This window comes from Nipponia nippon, unplaced genomic scaffold, assembly GCF_047370975.1.
Source record: "Nipponia nippon isolate SJK-2023a ecotype South Korea unplaced genomic scaffold, ASM4737097v1 scaffold_13, whole genome shotgun sequence".
Classification (NCBI taxonomy): domain Eukaryota; kingdom Metazoa; phylum Chordata; class Aves; order Pelecaniformes; family Threskiornithidae; genus Nipponia; species Nipponia nippon.
This window is the reverse complement of record NW_028262324.1, coordinates 13,483,874-13,505,867: the sequence shown is the minus strand read 5'-3', so window position 1 is coordinate 13,505,867 and position 21,994 is coordinate 13,483,874. Positions and strand designations below refer to the sequence as shown.

General features: G+C 52.1%; 3 protein-coding genes across 10 annotated transcripts in view; 1 reads left to right on the top strand and 2 right to left on the bottom strand.

Moving 5' to 3' along the window:
* The window catches only part of LAMA5 (laminin subunit alpha 5), a 95,677-nt gene extending 87,405 nt beyond the window's left edge, over positions 1-8,272 (top strand). For both annotated transcript variants that reach the window (XM_087749789.1, XM_087749788.1), the window contains exons 63-80: positions 168-321; positions 462-595; positions 720-882; positions 1,388-1,519; positions 1,720-1,871; positions 2,260-2,392; positions 2,667-2,807; positions 3,032-3,162; positions 3,245-3,412; positions 3,501-3,633; positions 3,775-3,932; positions 4,055-4,241; positions 4,533-4,685; positions 4,807-4,966; positions 5,075-5,205; positions 5,309-5,399; positions 6,583-6,702; positions 6,843-8,272. In XM_087749789.1, coding sequence (XP_087605915.1) covers positions 168-321; positions 462-595; positions 720-882; positions 1,388-1,519; positions 1,720-1,871; positions 2,260-2,392; positions 2,667-2,807; positions 3,032-3,162; positions 3,245-3,412; positions 3,501-3,633; positions 3,775-3,932; positions 4,055-4,241; positions 4,533-4,685; positions 4,807-4,966; positions 5,075-5,205; positions 5,309-5,399; positions 6,583-6,702; positions 6,843-6,997 — 2,596 coding nt within the window. In that variant the 3' untranslated portion in view covers positions 6,998-8,272. The remainder of the gene's footprint in view (positions 1-167; positions 322-461; positions 596-719; positions 883-1,387; positions 1,520-1,719; positions 1,872-2,259; positions 2,393-2,666; positions 2,808-3,031; positions 3,163-3,244; positions 3,413-3,500; positions 3,634-3,774; positions 3,933-4,054; positions 4,242-4,532; positions 4,686-4,806; positions 4,967-5,074; positions 5,206-5,308; positions 5,400-6,582; positions 6,703-6,842) is intronic.
* ADRM1 (ADRM1 26S proteasome ubiquitin receptor) lies at positions 8,185-16,447 on the bottom strand. 6 transcript variants are annotated; one of them, XM_087749793.1, is made up of 10 exons: positions 16,290-16,447; positions 15,125-15,335; positions 14,743-14,859; positions 14,540-14,663; positions 14,029-14,115; positions 11,650-11,731; positions 11,175-11,404; positions 10,697-10,854; positions 9,624-9,726; positions 8,185-8,511 (listed from the first exon to the last, which is right to left on the bottom strand). In XM_087749793.1, the coding sequence occupies exons 2-10, from the start codon at positions 15,332-15,334 to the stop codon at positions 8,321-8,323; spliced, it is 1,302 nt and encodes a 433-aa protein (XP_087605919.1). In that variant the 5' UTR covers position 15,335; positions 16,290-16,447; the 3' UTR covers positions 8,185-8,320. The 6 variants fall into 6 exon arrangements, with proteins under 6 accessions (XP_087605919.1, XP_087605920.1, XP_087605922.1 ...); XM_087749794.1 differs by lacking the exon at positions 16,290-16,447 and adding an exon at positions 15,663-16,081; XM_087749797.1 differs by lacking the exon at positions 8,185-8,511 and adding an exon at positions 8,584-8,606 and having other exon boundaries at positions 16,290-16,446.
* A 918-nt stretch (positions 16,448-17,365) lies between these two features.
* The window catches only part of OSBPL2 (oxysterol binding protein like 2), a 38,677-nt gene continuing 34,048 nt past the window's right edge, over positions 17,366-21,994 (bottom strand). For both annotated transcript variants that reach the window (XM_087749790.1, XM_087749791.1), the window contains 2 exons: positions 21,375-21,465; positions 17,366-20,144 (listed from right to left, as the gene is read on the bottom strand). In XM_087749790.1, coding sequence (XP_087605916.1) covers positions 20,042-20,144; positions 21,375-21,465 — 194 coding nt within the window. In that variant the 3' untranslated portion in view covers positions 17,366-20,041. The remainder of the gene's footprint in view (positions 20,145-21,374; positions 21,466-21,994) is intronic.

The window sequence follows — 21,994 nt, the reverse complement described above, 5'->3', positions numbered from 1 at the left end:
TAACATCAGTGCTGTCTCCTTTCAATGCACTGCTGCTGTGGGGCTCCCCAGTGGGAGATGCACCCCTTTTTGGTAGGGCTGTGTGGGGAGGCCCTTTGCTCAGGGAGGGCAGGGTTTGCTCCTCTTTGGGGGTCTCCCCTTGTCTTGACCATCCCTCCCTGCTGCAGGATCCTGCAGTATGGGCACATGTCAGTGATCGTGGAGAGGCAGACGGTGCACGAGACCAAGGGAGACAGTGTGGCCAAGGGGGAGCAGGGGCTGCTCAACCTCGACCCGCGCAACGTGGTCTTCTACGTGGGTGGCTACCCTACCAGCTTCACGGTGAGACAGGCAGTAGGGAGGGAGGCTTGGTTTTCTAGGAGGTATCAGCAATACCTTTGGAGCTTCTTGTGGGGGAAAACCCTTGATTTCATGGGAAAACCAGGATCAGACTTGCCCTGACTGTCTGGTTTCATTCCCAGCCTCCTCCCACTTTGCGCTATCCCAACTACCGCGGGTGCCTGGAGCTGGACACACTGAACGAGGAGGTGGTGAGCCTGTACAACTTCCAAAGCACCTTCCAGGTGGATACCACTGCCGAGAAGCCCTGTGCAAGGTAGGGCACCGTGCCCAGGCCGGGGGCAGCTCTGGTCCGTGGCACTCACCCTGACCCTTGGCTGCCCCAGAGCGTGGCAGTTGGCTCTGGAGTGATGCCTTGGGTCTCTTCTTGTGTGGCTCAGGTCCAAGTCCACAGGAGACCCCTGGCTGACTGACGGCTCCTACTTTGATGGCACTGGTTACGCAGAGATCAAGTTTGAGAGCCAGTTTGGCACAACCAAGCGCTTTGAGCAGGAGATTCGGGTGGTCTCCTACAACGGCATCCTCTTCTTCCTGGAGAATCAGGCAGGTGCTTGCTCCCCTGGGGAGCCTTCACCCCTCAGCCAGTGGGCTAGGACAATCCCAGCCCCACTTGCAGGCATTCCCAGTTCAGGGCCCTGGGGAGAAGAGGACTTTGGAGATGGCAGTGCTACTTGGAGCAGCGTTTCTGTGCTATTGTTAAAAGCCACAAGAGGGCTAGACCCAGACCTCATGGCAGAGGCACTTGTCTGGTGCTGGAGGGACTCCCCTGAACTCCAAGAGCACCCACGCACAGACCCTCCGAGCTGGGCCAGGGTTCACTGGGGCAGGCAGTGCTGCAAGGAGCATTTCCAGCCTGCGGTGCCATCCCTGTGCCCCAGCAGAGGGCTGCCGTTTGCAGATAAATCCCCAGTAATTGTTGCAGTGATGCATCAAGGCACCAGCAGTAGGACCTGCTCCCACCGGTGCTAAAGGACAGGTCAGGCTCAGCGCCACGGCTGCGCGCTGGACACCAGGACATGGGGCTGACTGTCCCTCCTGCCTCCCCCAGGGTCAATTCCTGTGTCTGGCCATCCGGGACGGGAAGCTGGTGCTTTACTATGACTTCAGTACCGGCCTGGAGATGGCAAAACCCAGTAGCAACTCCTCCTCCCTCACCATCAGCAGCACCACAAACAAAGCGGTAAGGGGGAACAGCTGCCTCCCTAGCTTGCTTGGAGGGCTCCTCATTGGGGACGGTGGGGTACCTAGACCCTTGTTTTCGGTGGGGGAGAGCTGCCAGAAAGTCTTTGACTAGAGCCATGAACAAGACATGTCGTGCTGCCCTCTGTGATGGACCTAATTGCCCCAGGCTGGCAGATCATTTTTCTCCTCTGTCTCCAGATCCAGATTTTCCTCCTCAAAATGAATAACAAGAAGCGCATCCTGGTGCGGCTGGAGCGCCTCACCATCTTCATGGTGGAGCAGGAGAACTCCCTGGAGAACGCTGTCTCCTACTACCTGGGTGGTGTGCCCCCAGCTGTGCTGCCGCCCAGGTGGGTCCAGCCCGTGGTGGGGTGGGACAGTCCATATCTTCCCCTCCAGTGTCCCTTGTGGTGGCCCTGGCCCTTTCTCGGCCATATCCAGGGCTGTTGGGGCCCTGCTGAAGTTCTAGGGAGAGATTTCCTCTTCCTGCCCATCACAATGAGCTTTTGAGGGTGGGACATCATCTCTGGTGAGGGGTGAGGTGCTGGTGGGTGTTGCCGAGTCCTCCTTTGCAGTGCTGGGTGCTCTGGACAGCCTTCTGCCTGAGGTACTGGAGATACCTGTGGCCATCATGGGTCCTTCCCAGGCACTCTGTTTGAAGGGCTGCAGGGCCAGGTCCTGGGCAGAGCTGGATCCTGCCTGGGGCTGTCCTCGTAACACTGCTTGCTTCTCCTGCAGCTTGAAAGCGCTCTTCCCCACGGGTGGGCCCATCCGGGGCTGCATGAAGGGCTTGAAGGCTCTCGGCAAATATGTCGACCTGAAGCGCATGAGCACCGTTGGCGTGAGCTACGGGTGCACTTCGGACCTCCTGGTAAGCACAAAGCCCTGGCAACCTGGCCAGCATGCTGGGGAAAGGGAGCACAGGACCCTCAGGACAGGCCCCATCTCCCCTCATTCACACAGAAACAAGCACAAAACCCCTAGGTCCTCGGTGCAGGGCGGGTGTGGCAAGGTGCTCCACATGGCTGGCCATAGCACCGGCCAGACCCAGCGAGGACCTGAACGCCTTCAGTCACCCTCCCAGCGCCCCTGCAACGCCAGGGCCGGGCTCTCACCTCACCTCACCTCCATGGTGTCCCTTGCAGGTGGCTCGCTCAGTCAGCGTCCACGGCCATGGCTACCTGACCCTGGCCCTGAAGGACGTGCCAGGGCTGCGGGACTTCTACAGCGGCTTCGGCTTCCGGACAAGCCAGCATGAGGGGCTGCTCTACCACCACGCCACCCAGGTGGGCACCTGCAGTCCCCCCAGGTATTCCAGCAGCAGGGCACGAACATCTGCTTCTGCTCTGGGGATGGTGCTGCTCCCCCTTGGGAAAGGGGGGGATTTTGGTGGGGCCAGGGGGTGCATCCACAGTGAAATCTGCACCCTGAGCTCCTGGAGGGTGGTGGGGAAATGGGCCTTTCCTTGGAGTTCAGCTGCTGAGCGGCAGTGGGGCGATGCTTTCTGCAGGAGGGGATGTGCCAGGTGTCCCTCCAGAGGGGCCAGCTGACCTTGAACCTGCTGGAAACAGAAGTCACCACTGAAAATGCCTATGCAGATGACAGGACCCACTACGTGGCCTTCTACAGCGATGCCCGTGGGTACGTGTCCTGGCGGTGCACAGGAGATGGCGTGCTGGTGGCCACGGGCACCCACTTGGCCTGCACTGCTCCTCCCCTGCAGGGTCCGGCTGTACGTGGACGATGAGCTGCAAGACACCACAGCAGGCACTGGGTCCAGCCGGCGGCAGCGACGCCAGGATGGGCAGCCACTCTTCCAGCTTGGGGGCTCACCAGAGCCGGGTGCCCTCAGCAACCTCACCGGCTGCATCGGGAATGTCTTCGTCAAGCGGTGAGCATTGCTGCGCCCCTTCCCAGAGAGCTCAGCCCCTTCCTGCCTCCTGGCTGGCCTGGTGACAGGGACCCCTTCTTGTGTGTAGGATGTCAGAGCCACAGATGGTGGTGGACCTGCAGCAGAATGTGGAGAGCATCAACGTCACCATGAGCTGTCCTTGGGGCGAGCAGCCGCAGCAGCTCAGAGTCACTCTGAAGAAGGACAGGCGGAAACCCAAGGTATGAGCTGCTGCCAAAACTCCCCACATCTTCCTCCTCCTTGTCCTCAGATGCCACCATTGCCCCCTCACTGAGCACTTCTGCCTGGTGGCACCTGCAGGGATGCTCCCGTCACTCCATTCCTTGGTACAACTTGTGTAGGTGCTGGGCAAGCCTGCCTCGAAGGACCGCCGCCATGATCGGGATGGGCTCTGCCGGCTGCACCCACAGCCCCATGCAGCCGGGGGCACCTTCCGCTTCGGGGGTGCCCCAAGCAGTCGGTGGGAGTTTGAGGAGATCCCAGCCGCCTTTGGCTGGAGGTGAGGCTCACCCCACACCCACCCAACACAAGCTTGGCCCTGGGGACCATTGCTTGGAGAGCAGGTGTCTCCCTTGCAGTTGTGGGAGAGCAGGGTGCTCCCATCATCCCCTGTCCCTGCAGGTCATATTTCTCCCTGGAGGTGAAGCTGAACTCCTCCAGTGGGCTGCTCTTCTATGTGGCGGGCAAGCGGGGCACCTTCATGGCTCTCTTTGTCTCCAACGGGCGCTTTGTCTTCCTGGTGGACGTCGGCAGGCGCCGGCTGCGCATCCGCAGCAAAGACAAGTACCGCGACCGGCGGTGGCACACGGTGAGCGGAGGGCCGGGGCTCAGCAGGACCTCCTTGAGCCACGTCGCTCCCATGAGCCCCCCATCGCCGGGTGTCTGTGCAGGGTTTAGCTCGGTGCAGCCCTGCTCTGGGCATCGCTTCCTAATTGCACAATGGGACACCCGCGGTCCCATGGGAGCAAAGCGGAGGGCAAAAACACAGCCAGGGCTGGCTGAACCTCCCAGCCGAGGTCTCCCTTCCCTGGCTGCAGCCCTGGGGCTCCTCCCAACCCAGGAAGCCCCCAGCCCTGACCCTGACCTTTGGTCTTTGCAGGTTGTCTTCAGCAGAGACCAGAGCCGAGCCCAGCTGGTCATTGACGGGCTGCGAGCCCAGGATGCTGCAGTGGCCACTGCGGGGTTCTTTGTGGCCCAGACACCCTTGTATGTGGGGGGGATCCCAGATGGAAAAGCCAAGGCTCACATACCGGTAAGGGCTTGATGGTCCCATGGCATGGCCCTGTCTTGGCCAGTTCCCAGTCCTGTGGCATTGCCCCGTGCCTGCCCTTTTTTGGCCCCTCCACTCTCACTCTGGTGGCCGCTCTCCACAGGTTGCATCGGCCTCCAGCTTCGATGGTTGCCTGAGGAACCCACAGCTGGATGGGAAGCCCCTGGGTCCCCCCTCACGCACCTTCGGGGTGACGCCGTGCTACGAGGGCGCACTGGAGAGTGGGGTCTTCTTCGCTGCAGATGGCGGGTCCGTCGTCCTAGGTAGCCCACAGCAGCCTGCGCTGGCTCCCACGGCCCTGGGACTTGGGAGGGACATGTCTCAGGGGAGGTCCCTTGTCCCCCTCCTCACCAGTAGCATTTCTCTTCCAGCTGATGCAGTGGCAACTGAGCAGGACTTGGAGGTGACACTGGAGGTCCGTCCCCGCAGTGCCTCTGGCCTCATCTTCTACATCAGCACGAGGAGAAGCCACCATCTCCTGCTGTACATGGAGGAGACAAAGGTAGTGGGAAGGTGGCTTCCTCACAGGTTTTCAGAGGCAGCGGCCATCTCCTGCCCATCCCACTCAGCTCACTGCTCTCTAACGGGTTTGTCTCACACACCAGGTCACCGTGAGAGTGAATGCTGGGGCTGACAAGTTCTCTGCATCAGTGACGTGCCCATCTCTCTGCGACGGGCAGTGGCACACCATCGCAGGTGAGGTGACAGCCAGCACTTGGCTCTGGGACGCTGCTCCACTCCTGCTGCTCAGCCCATATCTCCAGGGGGGAGGCTGGGGCCCTGCCTCGAGTATTTAAACCCCAGGTCCCACCTGTGTGCACTTAATGTGGGAGATTGTAGCTGCTATTAAGTCATTTCCTAATTAAGAGCCCTTGCCTGATCTTGTTAGCGCTGGCAGATCTGGTGGGCAGGAGAGACAGGGTGCTTCCCCAGGTCACAGAGCGGCCGGGGATGTCCCACGGTCCTGCTGGGCCAGTGCTGGCCTCGGCTCCATCCAGCGCTGTCCTGCTGAAAGCAAAAGCCTGACTTGTGCAGATCGTGTCCAAAGGCTCAAAGCCCACAGCTGGGGCCAGGGATTTGCAGGATTCATGCTTGTACGGGCAAAACTCAGCCTTTAATGTATCTGCCATTGACAAGTGGGTCTCTTCTCCCTAGTAACAAGCGATAGGACGAGAGGAAACAGCCTCAAGCTGCGCCAGGGGAGGTTTAGGTTGGATATTAGGAAAAACTTCTTCACCGAAAGGGTGGTCAAGCATTGGCACAGGCTGCCCAGGGCAGTGGTTGAGTCTCCATCCCTGGAGGTATTTAACGGACGGATAGACGTGGTGCTCGAGGACATGGTATAGTGATGGACTGGGCAGTGATAGGTTAATGGTTGGCCTCGATGATCTTAAGGGTCTTTTCCAACCTTAACGATTCTATGATATGATTATACGAACTGCTAAGGTTTTGCACCAAGCCCTTTCTGGGGGTGGGGGTCCCAGCTACAGCCCCCGTCTCAGCGCAGCTCTGTTTTAAACCCTCGTCTTGCTCGACCCAGCACTGGGTGAGCACCAGCATGGGCTCCTGGTGCATTTTCAGCTTCAGGACCTCTCCCCATCTGTGGCCAGAGCCAGTCTGAGCTGACCCCCTTAGGCCTGGCGTGTGCTGTCCCACGCCGCTGGGAGAGGGCAGCCCTCTTCACTACATCACGACTCAGTGCTTTGTGGGTGGCTGCTGTGGCCAGATTTTGGGGGAGGATCTCCAAACTCTGGGTGTTTCCCAAGAGCCAGGCCAGGCCCTCTGACCCTCCCAGAAGTTTTGCTCTGCTCCAGCACTGGTCTCTGCCAGAGGGCACAGCGGACTTGCAGCACTGACTCTTGTTTTCTTTCGTTCGCAGTTACCAAATGGAAAAACATAATCCAAGTGGATGTGGACACAGAAGGCAACTACACAGTGGGACCCAGCCAGCCTCCTGCGCCCAGTGCAAGGGCAACCTTCTATGCGGGAGGGCTGCCAGGTGAGTTGGGAAAGATGCGCTCCAGAAAGAAATACCCCACAGCCAAGAGGGATACTGTTCCAGGTGCAAGACAGAGGTACTTAATCCCCTGCCCTCCTAGTAGCCAGGCTAATGCTTGCTGTTACTTGCTCCTTCTGCAGAGACAGACAAGGCCAGCACAGTGTCACCGTTACCTCCCCTCCCTCATTACGTGGGCTGCATAAGGAACCTGGTGATTAACCGGAGCCACGTGGACCTGTCACGAGCCGGGACTGTCAGGGGCTCCGTTGGCCTTAAGGGTTGCCCTGTGCTGTAAGTAAGTGCACCTCCGTGTACAGCCTGACCGACAGAAAGCTGCGCTGCTCCCCGGGCCCCAGATGTCACCACTCGATAGCGTTAACTGTGGTCAAACATACTTGATCTCCAGTGACTGCGGGCGCAAGTCTGGGGCCAAAACCAGAGAGGGGCCACGCATCCATGGGGAAGGAGGGCAGGGGAGGAAGGTGGGGAGAAGGGGGCACTTTGGGGACATCGTTCACTAATATAACCAAAAAGTTGGAGCAGGATGTGGAGGCAGGTCTGAGTCCTCCCCCCGGGGTCGAGCATCTGCAGCAGGACTCGTGCTGCCGCGTGGCTCGTGGTGAGAGCAGCTGTCCTCCGCGGAGCGTGAGCTGACGCGCACAGCAGCTGCGCATCGTGTCCCAAATCCTGTTCCCTTTACCCCACACTTACAACGCACATAGATTTAGTTCACGGAACACTTGAGGCTATTAATAACAGTCACAGACTGTCTTCTGCTAAAGGCTGTAGGCAGTTTCTGTTTTATAATAAATGCAATTAGGACAAACTGGATTAATTCAGTCACTTCTGTGTTTTTAAAAGCAAAGACGCATTTAACCTCCCCCCAAGGGCAGGCGCAGTTCACCTGCCGCCGCTACGCAGAGAGCTCTGCAAGGGGGAACTTGGACAAAATTCTGGTCACAGAATTAGCATCTTCTTATCAGATTAATCTATAAGAATCAAAAAAAGGAAGAAAATAGGCTGGGAGAGCTGCTAAGGGAAAGCAGAAAGACACAAACACCACTCTGACTCTCTGCAGTTGCATTCAGCGCTGGTAGATACACTGACAAAGGTCCTGTTGCGTCAAGCAAGAATCTGGCTTGAAAGGGAATAAAGAAAGGTTACCTCCGAGCCTGGCTGGCGCGGGCGTCGCTTGGCCCTCGCCCGCCCTGCCAGCGGTTGCCTTCTGCTCAGCCTCACTCACGCCTCTTGTAGTGCAGCCTTCACTTGAGAACAGCTTCTCCCAAGACACCTAGTTCACTCGTGCACTTACACGTCATATATGTATCTGTGTGTGTATATATATAGCCGGCCACCTGGGGACAAAATCTTGCTTTGGAAATGGACTTATAACTTATATCATTACACTGTGGGATTTTTTTATGAGGGGTAAATATTGTAAAATGCATTTTTAACATGTCCATCTTAAATGTAATTATGACCTGTTTCTAAGTTGTAGCATTAAAGATGGTCTTTGTAAATCACTGGTACATACTTTGGAGTCAAATAAAGTTTTATGTTACTCTCTTTACTGGTGAAGAGCAAGTATGAGGCTGATGTAGACCTGGAAGAGGAACAATCACCACCTGAGGCAGTGGCATGACAGGGATGGTGCAGCTGTGTTTGCCATAAGCAGCTCCCTCCTCGTGCGTGCGGCAGCTGCGGCGGCAGTGCTCCGACGTTCACCAGGGTGCCCCTCCTCCTGTTCAAGAGCGAAGTCCTGCAGCCAGGACGGGACGTCTGGGACAAGGACGGGGTGAGCTGGCAGCCCTGCAGATCACAACCTGGTGGGCCCAAAACTGCCTGGCCGTCAGCAATGCGTCCCTGAGGTGCTCATTACTCACAGAATCACAGGGCTCAACCCTCTTAGCACAAGGAAATCACAAGAATTAGTGGAGCCTGATGTCAAAAGCATCAAAACCGAACAGTAAGCAGCTCCACTGACAAGGAAGAGCAAGTACTGCTTTAAGTAACAGACTGAGAAAGAACAGTATGGCAGATAAAGAAAATTCCTTTATTTGTAGATTTATATAAGCATAATATGAAGTTAGTAATCCTACTGCAGTTGCTTAAGTTAGTATCTAGGAATATCTGTAAGGAAGAGCAAATAACTTAATCTAAACTCATATCTTCCTCTTCGTCTTTCTTGTCCTTAGAGTCTCCTTCCTTTTGGTCTGACTTGACACTGTTCTGCATTGCTTTGGCAAACGCTTCTACATCTAGAAGTTAAACACATTAGTTATTTAACTTTGCACTTTCTGGGACAGAGTTCATTGTCCACAGGAGGTTAAGCTTCATTACTTGGAAAGTAAACTTGATTTAATAGGAATCTATTAGTAGGGAAGAAAATTTTAACACTCATTCAATCTATAACATGCACTTGGATCTCTCTGACACAGCCGGCATTTTAACTCCTCTGCACAGGCAGCCTAAGACCAGACTTACGTCAGTTGTGGAATGGAGTCTAAAAGCTCATCAGGGACCAGTGACAGCCCTCCCCCCAGCTGCAGGCCCCCCCGCGTTCACTGCATTCAGATGAATCACTAAAGGCTCCCACAAAAAAGGCGTTCTGAACAAGGTGACGCCGACATCTCGAGTCTTTTGCATCTCTATCAAGAACACAACGCCAAGGCTGCTGGGCCCATCTCTTTGCAGAACCCCGGCTTCTCTAAACGCACACCTGACACCACCCTGTGCCTGCTGGGGAACACCTGAGCCACTCGCCTTTGTAATAAAGAACAGTGCAAGAGTGGGCTCCTGACAGTCACGCAGCAGCTAATCGTTACATTCCCCACTCAATGGCTGTATGCAATGAAAAAACAAAACAAAAACTACAGCCCAACAAACCACTTCACCATGTTCCCAACAGCACCAATACTTACCGCCTTTATTTGCTGCATCTACTGCCTCTGCGGGTAAGCCAAACTGACTCATTAGCGGGCCAAGCTGTCCTGAAGCTAAGGCAGCACTGAACATGCTCAATGCCTGTGAATTGGAGTCAACAGCGTCAAAAAAAGTTTGCATCATGTTTCTCCAGCAGCAGGTGGCTGCTGTGCAATACCTGCTGGAGAGAGCCGCCCCGGTACGGCGCGGTGACCGCGCGGCCAGCCCGGGAGCAGCCGCTCTCCTTTACAAACTACTGCGCTGTGGGCAGGCTTCGAAATGCCGCTACGCCACAGGCGCTGTGCGATTCTGCCATCGGGAACAAGGTCTGCCCTTAACCAGCCAGGTGCCAGTTAGCACAAACCGGTATGCCCGCTAGACCGAGCGACGCAGCAAACCACAGCGCCAGACCCTCCGGTCGGTTTAGTGCACGCACAACTTAAAGTTTTCTCTCGATGCAGATACTCTATCAAGTCACCCCAATTAAAAACATCATTCCTCGTTTCCGAGTCACGTCTGCACAAAAGAATTCCCATAGTTTAAACTAAAAACAGTCATCTTTTAGCCACTGAAATTTTGCAAATTTTCAAATTTCAATCACTCAGTGTAACTAGTTCAAATTGGCCTGTAATACAGCTTTAATCACACACAGCCAGCTCTGGAATTAAGCACTAGTGTTTCAAGAGGAACACGGGACGTAGTGCTGTAAACACGAGCATCTCGTCCTGTCAGTCACTTGACCGTTACGGACACCGCTGACAAGCCACTCTGACAGGGACTGATGAATTTGCTACTGCTCCTGTCATTTGCCAGAGAGCATTTATAATAAAGAGAAAGGTAAAGCCCAATTCCAAAAGAAAAAGTAAAAAAACATTCTGATCTGCCCTTGGGCGACCACAGGAAGGAAGAACTAGTGCTCCATTAAATCGTGTCCCTCCTCCTTTCCACATCTACAGAGCAGCTTCCTAATCTGAACAGTGTCAGGAACCTGACAAAGCAGGGCAAGGCGGGTCGTGACGCACGGGGGAGGAGGGAAGGAGAAGCGCACTTCCCCTGACAGCCAGGCATCTACCTGCTGGAACTGAGGAGACGTCAGGGTATTCTGAATCTCTTCTGCAGTCTGCGGCAGAGATTCCCCCGAGGGAAGGTAAGGCATCAACCGCTCTTGAACTTCAGCGTTGGCCAGGATGGGAGCCATTATCTCGGGAGTCAGAACAGTTGCCAGGTCAACTAGGAAACAAATAAATGGTTGGCTGTTAGACTATGTACACAACCCCAGGGTGCTGTCATGTAAACCAAACGATCTGGTCAGAGGCGTACGGAAATGTAGTCAGCACACTGCTAGCATCCCTTCTCCCTCTCTCAGTTTTGGAGTGAGAATAAGACACTTGAAGCGGCCAAGAATAGCAGTCAAAGGGGGAAAAAAAACCAAAACAACAACAAAATTAAAAAGTCAGAGACCTTTCAAACCAATTTGGACCAGGATAGGACAGTAAAACAGCTCCAAAGGACTCCTGGATCCAACAGCTGTCTGGGCAGCACACCGTTACCTTGCTGTCCTCCTGCTCCGGACGGCACGTTCATGGTAGCTAAAATGTTCTGCAGGTCACTCAGTTGAATGGGCTGGGTTGGGCTTGTGGCCGAGCTGGTCCCATTACCCGAACTCGGTACGGGGCTCGGGCTGGTCACAGCCGCAGCCGCAGGAACGGACGGGGCAGGCGTTACACGTGTCGAAGAAGTCGTGGAAGATGGCGTCACAGCAGCTGATTGGCTGCGAGAGCTGGAGGAGATAATTAGTATAAGTAATTCCCTGGGAAAAACAGCTTTGCCTCTTTTATTTTGAAAAGCTTCTTGTCAAGCCCTTACAATATGAAGGGCTCCTACCCTGATTTTAGAGAGGTAATAAGCAGTCTCAGTCCCCATCATGTTTCCTATTCAGTAGGCCACGATGCCTCCCACAGAAGTGGCAACTTTATGTTACGAAAGTACTACAAACCCAGACCTGACCCGACCTGACCATCCTACCTTGACGACGAACTGCTGGTCGGGGGTCCCCCACTTCCAAGCAGACTGGCCAGCCCAGGACCCGTCAGCGCGCCCAGCCCACCTTCCGTAAACATAAAAGAAGAACAGGTTTAGAAACTTGTTTCTTTGGGTTTTTTGCACCCCTCTGCTCTAGAGAGGTCACTCTTGTACCTGAAAGGTTTTATTTGCTAAAACAAAGGAGGAGGGGGTGAAAGAGCCCAGACCAACCCCCCCACCCCTTCTGTAAATCAACAGCTCTCATTTTCTGATCTTGCATCCCTGTTAGAAAACTGCCCGAGAGCGCTGCACGTTTCAGAAATGACTCAATTTCTAGATGTACACAAGGATAACATTACTTCCATTTGTGCTGTATGTACATCATCATTGTAACACAGCCCTCTCCTCTTATCTACCCGTTCCCAAAAATCCAACTTTTCCCTAAACTTTAAAGCCAAAGCCCTCAGCAGAAGATGAGAGGCAGCCTTTGAGCCAGCGCCGCCGCCTCCCCATACACCTGGGCTTTGCAGCTTCCAACCTATCATCGCAGAGATGCGGCAGCAGAATCAGCCGAGTCCTTAAACGCTTCATAGGCAGAGCAAAGGAAGGCCAACCCCGCGCACAAACCAAGTGCTCCCAGCAGAGCAGCGATCAGGAAACGCAGCAGGAAACCAACACCCGGCCTTTCAGCCGGCTGCCCTAAGGAATCAGAATCGGCCTCCTTCATCCACACATCCCAGCTACCAACGACTTATCGCAGCATCAAGAACATCAGCTAAAAAGAGCTGGGGAAAGGCCTGGCTTCTAGGTCCGCTGGAGCTGTCAGTGACGGATTGTCCCCCTACAACTCCTTTGAGCCACATCAGCCAAACGCTCCATTGACCACACGCTTCCCATCCAGCGGTTTCTTGCACCACATCCAATTAGATACGTGTCCCTGCACAAGCACCTGCGTTCATCACCCACCTTTTGGGAACTACCTGCAAGCGGAGGACAGAACGGCACCGCTCCGTTAGCAAACACGCGATTAACTGAAGCTGCAGACCACCGGCGGGCAGAGCGAGCGCCAGCCACCAGCTCCTCCTTCGTACAGGACCCCCCCTACGGAACCATGCCTGTAACGCTCGTGTTCACTAGTCACAGAGCTTCCGCAGCAGCGGGAGCAGCAGGGCGAAGCTACCCGGGCTGTTCCACACGCTACGCTACTCAGTTTGTCCTGGCTAGGAAAGCTTACCCAGGAGCAAGAAAGCTCCTTTGTTGCAGGAGCTCTGCAGTAAAGGCAGAGTCCTGAGAGAGACGCAAACCAGATGCAAGAGAACAAGATGCTACTGGGGGAAGAGATGCACACAGATTCACCACAACCACTGTTTGCCGAGGCAAGCAGATGGTTTTCTTTGCGTTACCGTAGCGAGTTTCATGTCAAGCTGTCTTATGGTTAGATGTAAAGGCAAAGAAAGAAGAGCTGCTGAGAAAAAGTGTTGAGACGAAGAGGAAGACAGTCTCAGGAGTCAGGTGAAGCTTCAAGAAGGAAGATCTTTTCCAAACACATCCTAAAAAGCCAGAAACTTCCAACACTAACATTAGATTTGCATCTGAACATCCCACCAACGTGAGATTCGCATCTGAAGCTAAAAAGACACGAGCTAGATCCACAAAAACGGACTCTGGAGCTTAAGCACAGAACCTCAGTCACTGCCACCTGCTAAGCGTTACTTTGCCTACTTCCATTCGAGGGTCTGACTTCTCGGGAAACGCTCTACTGGGCTCAGAGCATGGACAGCGTTAAGAACAGACGACAGCAGGGACCCCAACACACCTCTCATCCCCTTCAGAGAAACAGCACGGCGATCCAAGCTCTCCCCAGCGCTGCCCAGGAGAGAAAGCCCTAACCTGAGCCTTACTCCTCTGACTAGAGAGCGCTGCGGGGTGGGTACCTCCAGCCTTCCTCTTGAACGCTTTCTACTTCACACACAAATATTCACTGGATCAGAGACAACAGGAGCAACTCTGCAGCTTGGTAACTGGGACATTCACCAGGGATGAGTCCTCGGTTTTCAGTCCCTGCTCCAGTGAATATTTAGGAGGAAGAGGAGGGGTGAAAAAAAGGAGGGAAAAAAAAAAGCAGAAGATTCAGTGGAGCAAGGAGCAGAACCGACGTTCCTTGCAGATCAAGCCCTAAGAGGAGTGCCGTGTAGAGTCTGGTACCCTCCGATTCCTGCATCCTTTTTTTGCCCCTTAGCTCATCTTTGAGGCAGGGCCTTGCTTTCTCACATGAAAGCAGCGCTATTCAAATCAATAGCACTACTTGAAAATATTGTCAGGTAAGATTTAACCTGGCAGGAGAAAATACCATTTTGGCATAAAGATATTAAAGCATTTTACCAAGTCCTCCTAAGCCCGTTGGTCCGATCAGCTGCATGAGCTGGTTATGGCTCATGTTTCCAAGAAGGCTTTGCAAGCCACCCTCACCTAAAAACAAAAACATTCTGAAACACAACATATTCACATAGGTTTTTTTTCACAGCACTCCGGCTCAAACAGCAGGAGATTAATTGGCATCACATTCTGTATGGAAAAAACAGTTTCAAGTGTTTACTGATTCATGATGCTCATAAAAGATAAATGCAACTTGGCTTCATAAAGAGGTAAGACTCCAGAGAATCTACTGGAAACAGAGAGAGATTTCTTCTGGCAGTCTTAACTTTCAGCCTGCACCTATTATAACAGCACAGTTTATTTTGCTAAAAGCACGTTTACGCTTCTGGTATTAACATTGTCCCCAACTCACCCTCCGCAGCCATCAGGAATTTCTCCCTAGGGAACTGTAAGTGCTCATTCTAAAAATAAATTTTAAAAAAGCCTCTCACGTGAAGGAGCAGAGAATGGACTGTACCTCCTAATGCCGAGAGCTCGTGGCCTCCGCTCGCATTTCCACCCAAAGCACCAGGCATTGGTGGATTGTTGAGATACTCGTTCACTTTACGGCAGTGTTCTTCATCCTTGTCCGTCTTCGGCTCCTGCAAGAAAGCTGCTCTTGGTACGAGGCAAACTGGAAGTATTTTGTTCCAAGACCTTTATTACTGGCTTCCCACAAACCTGCATCCAGAAGAAGAGTCGCTTTGATCCTGCCTTGAACTTCAATACATACACACGGCCAGTGGTGCACTGCGGTACCCTCTTGAATTCACAGTCATCAGGAAAAATAATCAAATCCTGGAAAACGTGGCAGTAGAAACAAATGTTTGAGGAAATACATGAATATTCCTTTTAGCCTCCCAAAGGCCTCTGCCCTCCTCCCCAAACCTCCTTCCATCTGCTCTGAGGAGCAGAGAGGATTTGGAAGCGCAGGTCTGTCAGGGCACAGTGGCATTCTCATCCCAGTTTGTCTTGGAGAAGCTCTTTCAGCAAGGCCAGCGGAACGAGAACAAGACAGAGCGTGACTTAATGCCTCAGCACCGAAACACAAAACCATACTCACATCTTCGACGTTGCCCGAAGTCCTGTCCTTCCAGCAGAAGTGAATGAGGGAGTCATCGGTCTGCTGGATGTACACAAGGCCTTTTCTCTTGTCTGGCGTCACCGTGCTGCCTTTCAGGGACATCTTCCCTGCTCGAAATTCCACCAGGTATTTGCTCGAAGAGCCACGGGAGCCTGGCACCAGGCTTGGAAATAACGCACCCGAAGACATCCTGGAAAGAGAGAAAGAGCAGCAGATGTGATGAGAAACCTTCCAATATTCTCTCTTCTGAGTATCAAATTTCAATCTTTATCAAGTGAGCTCCACGAGAGGATCCTGTCTCACTGCCTGCGGAATTTCAGGGCGATCCGCAAGAGCTAAAGCGGAGCCCAGGTTGAAGACAGGGCGCTCCACAGCTCTCCGCTAATAACGAGGAGTGCGTCGGCTAAGGTGCTCGAAAACGAAACCACCTTCCCCCGACGCCTCCTTCTTCGGTTCACATCACGGTTCACAGGATCAGGGGCGCTTTAACGGCAAGAAGCCCTGCGGTAACGCGAACCTTCAGACTGCTGGCCAGCACCGCAGCGAGAACCGCAGGCGGCCCGGCGCCCGGGCGGCCCTGCCCGGCGGCCTCCTCACGGCTCAGCGCCCCGCCGCACCCGGCCTCGCCCACGGCAGCTCCGTGCCCCCCGAGCAAGGCGTTCGCCGGCCCCGCGGGCCGCGGCCGGGATTGCGGCCGGCCTGCGTGACTTGGCAGTCGTTCCTAAGCTCGCACGGCCGCTGAGCCCCGCCGCGCCGGCCGATCCGAGCGCTCCGCCGGTAGCGGCCGGTCAGGCCCGGCCCCGCCGCAGGGGAGCCCGGCCCGAGCCCCTCGCGCGAGGCAGGAGCGGAGCTGCCGGCACGCCGGGCCCGCGGGCAGGCCGCCGGGGCGGGGCAGCACAGCACGGCCCGGCCCGGCCCGGCCCGGCGCCCCGCAGGCCGCCCGCCGCCGGCGCTCCCCGCCCGCTCAGGAGCCGCGATCTCCAGCCGGGCCCCCCGAGGCCGCGTCCCCCCGGGCCTCCCCCGGCAGGGGACCCCGCTCCCCGCACGGGGCGCAGCCGACCCCCGGGCCGGCCCCCGGCGAGCGCCGAGGCAGGCGGCGGCCCGGGCCCCCAGGAGCCCCCCCCCCCCCGGAGCCCGCCGGTACCTGCCGCCGCCGCCGCAGGCCCCGCGTCGCTCCGCTCTTCCCGTCCCCCGCGCCGGAACCCCGCCCGCCGCGGGGCGGGGCAGGGCGGCAGCGGGCGCCCCCGCGGCCCGGCGCGGTTGGACGGCGCGGCTGTCAGTCAGGGCCGGCGGCCCCGGCGCCCTGCTGTGTCACGGCGGCGGAAGATGGCGGCGCCCCCGCGCGGCAGGGCCCGGGTCCGGCGCTCCTCCAAACCCGGTCCCGCGGCCCCGGGCCGCTCCCCAGCGGCGAAACGTGGCAGAAATGAACCCCTTTCGCTGAAGCGGGGCCCGGCGCGGGCAGGTCACCGGCGCGGAACTGAAGTAGTGCTTTGCGGTGCAGGGGACCCAAATCTCCGGTGCTGCCAAGGGGACGGACGGACAGATGGGTCTGTTCCCAAGAGGAGGGCGCCGAGCAGCTGCCTCCCACCACCGCTCCACTGAAGAGGGTGGGGGAAGTCTTGATTTTGGTTTTTAAAAACATTTTTCGACCAAAAGGAAATTCCTGAAAAATTATTTTTAATTAGGAAAGAGGAATAAATACTGCTAATTAGCTTTCTGGGTAATTTAGGGTACGTGCTTCCTGTCCTCATTAATCTGGGTACCAATAATGATACAAACACCTGATGCCTGAAAAAGCTCCTCCCGATTTACAACGACGTCTCCTCAAAGCCACCACCCCAGCCGCTACGCAGCAACTATCAAGTTAATTTTTCACTCCCACGACCGGTCTGAGGGAAGGCCACTGGCTCCCCAACGCCATCACGCCAGCGCCCGCAGCCCCTTCTCCTCCCCGCCGCCATCGCCCCGCGCTGCTCGGGCCCCCGGCGCCGCAGGGCAAGGGGCTGCTCGGGAACCCAGCCCACCCACGGCTGGGAAGAAGCCTCGACGGCAAAGCCCCCATCTGGATCGTCTTCGGCTAACAGGCGTCACGGGGAGAGCACACAGCACAGGCGCGGAGCTGGCTGAAGGAAGCCAGTCGGCCCCAGCCGTCCTCTCGCCCTGCCAGACAGCGGCCCTGGTACGGAAAGTCTCACTTACAAAAATCTCTCTGTCACCATCTAGAGGCCCGAAGGGTAGAAGTATTTATTATAATTTTCTAGGTGGTTTCTCTACATAGCTCTATTAACATATACAAACACAGTTATCTTATATACAGTGTTTAATCAAGTTATAAAAGTGACATTCTTTCAAAAGGTGCAAAGTTATTAATGTTTTGACACGTAAACTACTGAGGCGAGACCTGCATCGAAAATAAAAACTTTTTCACTTTCAGAGCAATCGAGATGCAGCAGTAGGAGTCCCACGGCCAGCCAAGCATAGACGGGTCGGCAGTGACGGGAAAGTATTTTCTAAGTGTTGTCAATGAAGAACAATAAATTAAAAGAACGGATTTGGAACTAGTATGAAATTTTACTAAAAACTTTACACTAAAGGAAGGCGAGAAGGGGGTAAAGACACAACTAATGAAGTGTTCTTACTTTAGAAATCTTCCCAGTTTCTTTTTAAATCCCATGAAGATTGTATACTGAAGTTTGGAATAAACACGTTGTTACAATTTTTTCATGCTTTCACATAATGAAAAGGGGTTTCAGGTCTTTGAATTTAAATCATAACTTAGATGAGAGGGATGCTAACCTGTACACTTCTTATAAACAGAATATTTCTTTAGCAATTACTCTACAGTTTTCCCATTCAGGCAACTTCTATTTATAGGTATTGGTTTAAAAACACTACTCCAGCATTAAACATACGATTTAGTTTAAGCAAGTTTTAAACTCCCATGAGATGTTAAACTGGTTTATTACGCGAATCCTCTCACTCCTCACCTAACAAAGGGTGCCCTACGCTGCTTGCAGTGAGTTTGGAAAGGGGGTTACAGTGCCTGGCACGGTCATTGAAGTTCAATGATTTTTAGAAAGTATTTCCGCGCTGTCCCACGTGGGTCAGGCATGGCTTTCTACAAGCCAAGCGTCTGGGCACTTAAAAAGGACAAATCCAGCCCTACTGTCTGCACCGCACTGCCAAGCCGAGCTTGCGAGCCCTGAAGACTTGCAATCAGCACGAAGTACGATTTCTGGCGACACAATAAAGTTGCCATGAGCACGTTTCAGACTAGGCCCTTATCTATTGCCTTGAAGTTTTACAGCTTCTCTTGTTTTTCCAAATGAGGACAACAACTAAATCTCCCAAAAATTGAAAGTTAATCCAATCATTAGATGCATGATTGGACAGAAAAATGTTTCTCCATGAGTATGTTCATTTTCTTTTGCTTTTTAATCCTGTAGCTGGGAGAGAAGCACTTCAAAAATCCACTCTTTGGATGAAACCACAGATGTGTTTGGACATCAATCAGACCAATTCTTCCCTCAGTTCCTCAAGCTGCTGGAGCTTAACACCAGCAATTTCTGAATTACTGTAAACTTAACAGCGTGTAGCTGCTCTCCATTTTTGCCTGGTTACCCAATTCAAAGCATTCATAAAAGCAGCAGCAACATTAGGATTAGTTTTAATTACTGGACCTAATCTTTCAAGCCTCTCTCCCCCCTGCCCCCCGAAGTGTACCACTTGAAAGAAAATCAATGCGTCAATTCAGTAATTGATTATTTCCAGTATTACATGGCTTCGATGGTTCGATATGGAACAAAAAATATCCCACTTTTTGACAGCACGTGCTCACAGAGAACTCGTAATAGGTATAACTGCCAAAGCTTTAAATTGATTCTGCTTTTTCACAACATACAAAACAGACATGACCTAATAATGAAAAACATGCAAACCAAAACTTCCCCAAAACATGAACCTGTGTGGATATACATACCAAAGTACTTCCAAATAAAAGTTTAGTCTAGAAGCATACACAGCGCCGAAGCTGCCAAAGGTAGTGCAGAAGATTTAAGCCTCCAAGTGGTAGCAAGCAATATATTTTACATTGTAACCACCTCTACATTCCTACAATTGCTTCTGAAGCTTCTCCTATTTTAAGAACAGCATTTGACTTCAGAAAAAGCACACTTTTTAATGCAGCCTTCCCTTCTCCTAACGTATGCTTTATGTAATTTTATCACAGGTATACAGTTTAATGCTCACAGTGTCCAAAAGTTGTGAAGACTCTGTAACAGACAACTACAGTTTGAGAAGCTCAGGTTGGTTTTTGTTTCCCCAAGTCTCTGAATTATTGAATCGTACTGAGAGAGAGGGGCCAGGAGCTCCAGTCCCCACGTAGTGCTACATACCGTATGGAAGTTCACATGCATCTCTTCACGGGGAGTATCGACAGTACTAGATTTGATCCTGTTGGTACCATATTAGCTTTTCATCCCTGCTCCGAGTTCCAAAAACTTCAGATTCTTCACTATTGTACTAAGTAACAAGGATATTATTTCTATTTTATTTTAAGTTACGTAGTTTTCAAGGATGTTATGTGCTCTACCGGATACAGCGTATCTTCCTGACAAAGAAACTAGGGAAAAAAATGAAGAACCAAAGCTCCCTTTGAAAATTAGTGAAAACATGATGATTTCAGGTGCAGCTTTATGGAAAGAATGCAACAGTATTTAAATATTTGGCAATCCAACATTAGTGATAATTAAATCCTTGATTGTTGACCGATAGAATTTTTGTTAAAATTTACTTAGAAAAGCTGGTTTTCGCTATCAACAAAACCAGAGTTAACTGGCTTGGAATGAAATCTAGTAGCTAGATGTCCAGATGAGATGAGCAATTGGCTCCGTAATTTCAGTATATGTCTGGACAGTCTGAGAAATTTCTATCAAAATAGCCACCTGAGTACAGCCAATCTGAAGTCCCAGTGTATGGGTTAGTGCCTTGATGAAACCACCTGTAAAAAAAAAAAAAAAAAAGAAACAAACAATAAAAGAAAAAAGCAAAGAGAGTGAACAGTTATTAACAGGGGAAAAGAACAACTTTGCTTCTTTCACAAAACATTGTAAAAAGGCACTGGCAGTTCTTACCAGAAAAAAAATTCTCAGGAAATATTCTGAACAGGAAAAAATAAGGCATTCAGCTTTATACACAATTATCACCACACCCTACAAAGCATCCTTTTTTAATTTTTTTTTTTTTTTACATAAAGTCATGGAGGAGTATGAAATCGATGTTAAAATTGCTGTCCCATTCCAAATAAAAATAACACTGATACTCTAGATCATATATTGATTACATATATTAATTTTTACTTGAAAAGAATGCCAAATCAGTTACACAACCCTTTTTGTGAGCCTGTCCAAACTGGAAACAGTTTTCTTCTGTGGAGCTGTACTTTGCACAGAACATTAACAGATGCTCCCTTTTTAGCCATGTTGGCTGAAAACAATTTTATGTTCTCTGGAAGAGATTTTCAAAAGGCATTAACTGGAATTAGTCTGTGGCTGCTCCTCCAGGCTTCGGGAAGAGAATGCTTTCTCTTCTGAATTTCATGAAATCATGGGAGCATCCCAAAGTTCTTGCCTTTGAAGGAAGCACCTGCAGTAACTGGCCATGAGCGTACACCTGACTGCACAGCACTGGCATCTGTGAAAAGCAACCAGCGGCAGCAGGAGCCAAATCACACATTACTCCGTGATGCGTTCTGTGACTGGGAAGTCACTTGAATATGCAATCAAAAAAGCAATTTCTGAAGTATCCAAGCCAAGAAGTCCCAAGAGTGTGAAAATAAAAGGCCCTAAAGGCCCACAACATTTTAGTCAACTGCCAAAAGCCAGACAGGAATTGGTTAAAGGAGAGGGGAGATTTAACATTTTATTCATTCTAACAAAAATATGACCTCTGTAGGTTTTAAAAAACAAAACAAAAAATCCAGGATTACCACAGTAGTTAATTATGAGAGGTTTCAGCATTTATTATTAGATAATTTCTCCAGGACAGTTATCAGCAATTTTGGCTTCCAGCTACATTATTTAATTGTTGACCCAGCAAATGCTTTAAGCGTCACTACAAATTGTGCTGTCATGCAGGAAATCAAACACATGCTGTCTTGAATAAAAACATTCAAGCAGTATACCAAACCATTCCAAGCATCAAACAAATGCCCAGCTTCCTTCCCCCTTACCGTGTGTGCCACTCCACTTCATCTTTTGCACGCTCCTTGCGAGCAGCTCTTTGTTTCTCTTCTAGTCTCTCTTTTTCTTTGCTAGCCACATCTAACAAACATTTCAAGAGAAATTGGTTACTTAGCAAAATAGAAACGAAAATGCAGAAAACAGAAAAGACTGCAGAGAAATGAAATATAGTTCATTTAAGCAAGAGAAAGCATTTGCTGTACACAATCTCACGGAACAATGAAAATCGCAGGCAACAAAAAACTAAAACTGTCATTTCAGAAAAGTTGCTGCTACAGAGTCAAAACTGAAATTTTGGCGTTTTATCTATCAGAAACACTGCACCGAGACAGCAGGAAAGAACTTCGATGAGGCATAATAGAGTGATTTTTTCATATTTGGCCATGTGTTTTTTCTGACAAACGCCAGAGCGACAGAGCATGTCTGTTCACCACATGTCTTTCCAGACAAACTCCAGAGCAAGAGAGCATGTCTGCCAGTTCCCCCCGAGTTAACAAACATGCAAATACACCATAACATAGGATAGCAGTCTTGGGATCCACCTTGGACACGTTTGCTCTCCCAGACTTTTCTGGGAGAAAACAGACACCATACATTGTTCAAAAGCGTG

Coding starts and splice junctions, on each gene's coding strand:
- ADRM1 (XM_087749793.1), bottom strand. CDS start 15,334: ATGTCTTCGGGTGCGTTATTTCCAAGCCTGGTGCCAGGCTCCCGTGGC. Junction 14,860..15,124: donor CTTCGGGCAACGTCGAAGAT/GTGAGTATGGTT, acceptor CACGTTTTCCAG/GATTTGATTATTTTTCCTGA. Junction 11,732..14,028: donor AACGGGCTTAGGAGGACTTG/GTAAAATGCTTT, acceptor TGTTTACGGAAG/GTGGGCTGGGCGCGCTGACG.